Source organism: Galeopterus variegatus, unplaced genomic scaffold (assembly GCF_000696425.1).
Source record: "Galeopterus variegatus unplaced genomic scaffold, G_variegatus-3.0.2 Scaffold3212, whole genome shotgun sequence".
Lineage (NCBI taxonomy): Eukaryota > Metazoa > Chordata > Mammalia > Dermoptera > Cynocephalidae > Galeopterus > Galeopterus variegatus.
In genome coordinates, this window is record NW_007729323.1 from 205,426 (window position 1) to 210,572 (window position 5,147).

General features: G+C 38.7%; 1 protein-coding gene across 3 annotated transcripts in view; it reads left to right on the forward strand.

The window, feature by feature from the left end:
- Nucleotides 1-5,147, forward strand: part of PGK1 (phosphoglycerate kinase 1) — a 26,481-nt gene that overhangs the window by 10,773 nt on the left and 10,561 nt on the right. Inside the window, exons 1-2 of one of the 3 annotated variants that reach the window (XM_008584300.1) lie at nucleotides 3,460-3,812; nucleotides 3,929-4,073. The exons of the other annotated variants lie outside the window; for them this stretch is intronic. Coding sequence (XP_008582522.1) covers nucleotides 3,541-3,812; nucleotides 3,929-4,073 — 417 coding nt within the window. The 5' untranslated portion in view covers nucleotides 3,460-3,540. Of the gene's footprint in view, nucleotides 1-3,459; nucleotides 3,813-3,928; nucleotides 4,074-5,147 lie in introns of those variants that run through there. 3 annotated transcript variants of the gene reach the window in all.

Below are 5,147 nucleotides of genomic sequence, written 5' to 3' on the forward strand. Positions count from 1 at the left end.
CAACACCAAATCAAGGGTTAAGATCCCCTTACCGGTCATCTTTAAAAAAAAAAAAAAAAAAAAAAAAAAATAAAGTATGAGATATGTACCAAAAGGGCACAAATCATAAGCTCAAGGAATTACCACAAAATGAGCACATCTGTACAGTTGCTCAGGTCAAGAAATTGAACATTACCAGCACACCAGAATCCCCCTCTGTGTCCTATCCTGTCCTCCTCTCCATGGCTAACCACTATCTTGATTTTTAATTCGACTGATTATTTTTAAGGTGAGATTTGAACTTCCAACTTTTTAAACTGGTTTATTAGAAGCGTTTATTGTAATCTTTGAGGGAACAATAAGTTGATCATGGCCCTGAACCTTTGATTCTTTTTCAGAGTGGACTTCAATGTTCCTATGAAGAACAACCAGATAACAAATAACCAGAGGTAAGGCCCCTACTAAACTTTGGGCTGGGTTTAAGATATGTGTGGGTGTAGGTATACAGTTGAGTATCCCTTATCTGAAATGCTTGGTACCAGAAATGTTTCGGATTTCAGATTTTTTTGGATTTTGGAATATTTGTAGATGCATAATGAGATATCTTGGGGATGGGACCCAAGTCGGAATATGAAATTCATTTATGTTTCATATCTACCTTATACATATAGGCTGAAGGTAATTTTATATAATATTTTTAATAATTTTGTGCATGAAACACATGACCTGTCACATGAGGTCAGGTGTGGAGTTTTCCACTTGTGGTGTCATGTCAGCACTCAAAAGTTTTCAGATTTTAGAGCATTTTGGATTTCAGAGGTTTGGATTTAGGGGTGCTTAACCTGTCTGTGTAGGATGAAATGGTTTTCCTTTCATATGGTAGAATTATAGCTGCTTAAACCATATGATTTTGGCTTTCCACCAACTTACCATCTGGTCTGCTAAATTTGTGAGAATATACAAATTGAAAAAAAAAATCATCCTAAGAAAGGGATCTCCTCCGCCCCGTTTTTGAAAATTTGAAAAATTTAGAGTTATTCATTTTTAAAGAATATGAAAGTTTAAGGTTACTTACCTTCTCTTGTACAAGCCCCTATTCCAGATGGCTCAGATAAAACCAGTTTTTCAGAATTTTGATTTATTTTTGCTTCTAAAAAACAAAAGTAACATATTCAGTCAGTTTAGCTGCTCCAATATCTTAGATCCTAGATTCAGAAGCAGAAATTTTAAGTGCTAGTACTGTTCTTGCTTTTGATTAGATTGCAAAAGGTTTTTATTTTAAATTTTAAATGAATGGTTTAAGCCGGAAAGGTGCTTTCCAATAATCTAGATGAGTGCTATTTGATAGAAATATAATGTGAGCCCTATTTTCTCTAATCCAATAATTCTAAAATTATCATTTTAATATGTAATCTATAAAAATGAAAGGGACACAATTTTTTTTGTACTAAGTCTTCACAATCCAGCATGTATTTTACACTTGTAGCACATCTCAATTTGGACTAATAACATTTCTATTACTCAATAGGTACACGTGACTAATAGCTACCATATTGGACAGTGCTTATCTAGACCCAGAACATTTTCAAGTATTGGTCCTAGAATAGAGGCTGGCATTTTGCTGAGCACATCCCTGCTGCACCATAGTGGCAAGGTCTTTGTACAAGGCAGCTCTGACCCCTCTTGATTTTTATTATTCTGCAGCCTGCAGGAAAGACTGGAAATGTGTCTATCAAGGTATTTTATGAATAAACAGCAGAGAACATGTCTGGGTAAATCTTTTCATTCCTAGAAACCCATGGAATTGATTAACAAAATGAAACATTAGAAATAATAGAACCTGCTGATGAGGGATAGCTCTGAAAATTGGTTGGTTTCATTTGGCTATCTTTGTAACCGATATAGGTTTCTTTATTTGATATAAATGAGTTTTTATATCTGCTAAATAGCATATTTTAGAAACATAACTTGTTTTTTTTATCTTCCATTCTCTGCTCAAATGTCACCTTATCAGACTTTCCCTGGCCAGCCTATCTAAAATTCTCTCCAGTGTTCCCCAGTCATTCTTACCCTATTTTGCTTTATTTTTTCTATATCTCATATCACCATCTGATGTATTACATATACAAACACACATACATGTATATATATGTATGTTTGTTTATTGCCTCTCCTTCCATTAGAATTTTACTTCCATGAGAATAGACTTTTTAAATTTACTATTGTCTTCTAAATATTTGTTGAATAAATAAATGCTTTCCTTTGTTATCAATTTTAATTTCTTAGAAACTAGCAAAAACATAAAGTAACAGGTTTGTAACAAAACTTTTAGATGTTTAAAGGGAGTTTAATTATTTTTTGATTAAACTATAATATAATGAACATGATGCATTATGGAAACCAAGTTCTATATAGTGCATTATTTTTTTCCTACATAAAAAAGTGACTTAAGATCTTTAATCGGTACAGAAAAGTTACTAAATATTTGTCCTTAATAAATTTTGTTTGATGCTTTCCTTTGATGCTTTCAAGATTTGGGAATTTTATATACCTTACATTGTTTTAGGGGTCCCCAAGATGACCCATGTGTCTCATGGTGATTGCTAGTACTCACAGAACTAGGCATATAGTTGTTCTCATGGCTAAAGTTTATTACAGTGAAAGGATACATACATGACAGGTCAGCAAAGGGAAAAGACACGGGGGGAGTCTGGAGAAGTCCAGGCACGGGTTTCTGATGTCCCGTGAGGGGACACATTGAGTGTTCCCCTTTCTGCAGCAGTGAAAAATGCAGTAATTGTGTGCAGAGTTTCTGCCCAGAGAAGCCCATTAGAGACTCAGCTCCCACCATTTTTATTGGGAGCTGGTCAGGTAGGTACCTTCTGCCTAGCAGCTATCAAAATTGCAGACTTCTGGAGGGGAGCAGGTGTTCAGCATAAATCACCTTGTTTGTACAGACAATCTAGGAACAGTGAATAGCCCTTGTCAGTTAGAGAACTGAAGGACCACTTTGAAAGCTGAGTTCGCAGACAGCAGCCAAGGGCTAACCTTGCAAGCTGATCCTTCTGCAGATAGCAGCTTCAGGGCTGCTATGCTAACTCTTTTCTGCACAATGGGCAAATACATGATGAGATTGTACAATCCTTGGTGGAGGGTTGGCATCATATTTCACTTCTTCCCCTGAACATAAATCTGAGGTCCACCACTGAATTGCTGACACTAGATTTGAAAGAACTTGGAGAAGAGAAGGGGCATTATGTTTTATGAGGTCATGAATAAAATAGATCTCACTAATTCCTAGGAGTAACCTTGCTCTTTCTGCTGATTCTTTTTGTTTGCAGGGTCAAGGCTGCCATCCCAAGCATCAAATTCTGCTTGGACAATGGAGCCAAGTCAGTTGTCCTCATGAGCCAGGTTACATGCTGTGTGAGTCCATTTATTTTACATTCTTTAAAAGACAAAAGTGGTGCTCCGCATTCTCCCCGCGTCCAGAGCGCAGGTCGGTCGTCGTCTCCGCCGCTATCTGAGCTTCTGGCCTCCCGCCCCAGCTGTATTGCCAAAATGTCACTTTCTAATAAGCTGACTTTGGACAAGCTGGACGTGAAGGGAAAGCGGGTCATTATGAGAGTGGACTTCAATGTTCCTATGAAGAACAACCAGATAACAAATAACCAGAGGGTCAAGGCGGCCATCCCAAGCATCAAATTCTGCTTGGACAATGGAGCCAAGTCAGTTGTCCTCATGAGCCACCTGGGCCGGCCTGATGGTGTCCCCATGCCTGAAAAGTACTCCTTAGAGCCAGTTGCTGTAGAACTCAAATCTCTGCTGGGCAAGTAAGTGCCGGGCTCTGGGGCTGCTGGACTCTGTGGCAGGAGAGGTTGTCAAGCATGTTGTTACTGATTCTTAACTTTCAGACTGCTCAAGTGTCTTTATCTCTTGCTCATCCCAGGGATGTTCTGTTCTTGAAGGACTGCGTGGGCCCAGAAGTGGAGAAAGCCTGTGGCAACCCAGCTGCTGGGTCTGTCATCCTGCTGGAGAACCTCCGCTTTCATGTGGAGGAGGAAGGGAAGGGAAAAGATGCTTCTGGGAACAAGGTTAAAGCTGAGCCAGAAAAAATAGAGGACCTGTGATTTTGACATTATTGGGGGTGAAGAAGGCCTGTCTGTAAGAGACTGTGGTTGAAGAATAGAGGAAGCTCATATTTACTTTCCCTTAGACATCTTTTTATTCTTCAATAACCACCACTCAGGTCAAGGAATAGAATATTACCAGCATTCCAGAAGCCCTCTTCATGCCCAAGTGGTTTTGAAAAATGTGTGAACACCATTGTAGTGTTCAGCGAATATGATGGTCATGATGATGTTATCATGAATTTAAGTAATTTTCTTAAGTATAACTCATTTTCCTTCCAATCTTAAGATAAGGAGGTATAGGTATCATCCTCATTTCATAAGGAAACTAAGGTTAAAAAAAAAAACCCACAAAATACTGTGTTTCAGAAAGGCGGTCATTTGACTAAAGTTAGAGGCAGTGGTGCTCTTGTTGGCATTATAGCTCAGTCCATTAGATCAGCAAACTTTTTCTATAAAGAGCCAGATCATAAATATTTTAGGCTTTCTGGGTTGTACAGTCAGTGGCAACCACAAATTGTAACTACTCTACCCTGCCATTGTGCAAAAGCAGCCATAGATAACACACGAAACAGATTACTGCAACCTGACACCCAGAATTCAAATATTAAATGATAAAACTGGCTATTTGAGGATGATTTTGAATTTGCCAATTGGCTAGAAGGGAAGCTGAAGGCATTTTCAGTACATTCCACTCTCTGGTCTTTAGTGTCTTGGAGAACAAGATGCTCTGAGGCTAGTATCTCAGTCCCTTTTGGACTTCTGACATTTCTTAAGGTCACTGGGAGTGCCTGCTTTCCAGCAGTTTCTTTTCTTAGCACCAGAGGCTCTGGCCTTATCCTGCCTTTGGCATGGTCTTGCTATGGTAGTAGGAGTCAAATGCTGACCTAAAATTTGATGTCCTTTAAAACTGAAACTCAAGATGCACAAATGCTAGGGCTTAGAAATGGCAGGAGGCAACTGGCAAATTAAGGCAAAATCTTTTTTTTTTCCTTTTTGTCTTTTTTCGTGACCGGCAACGGATTGCAACCCTCAGTG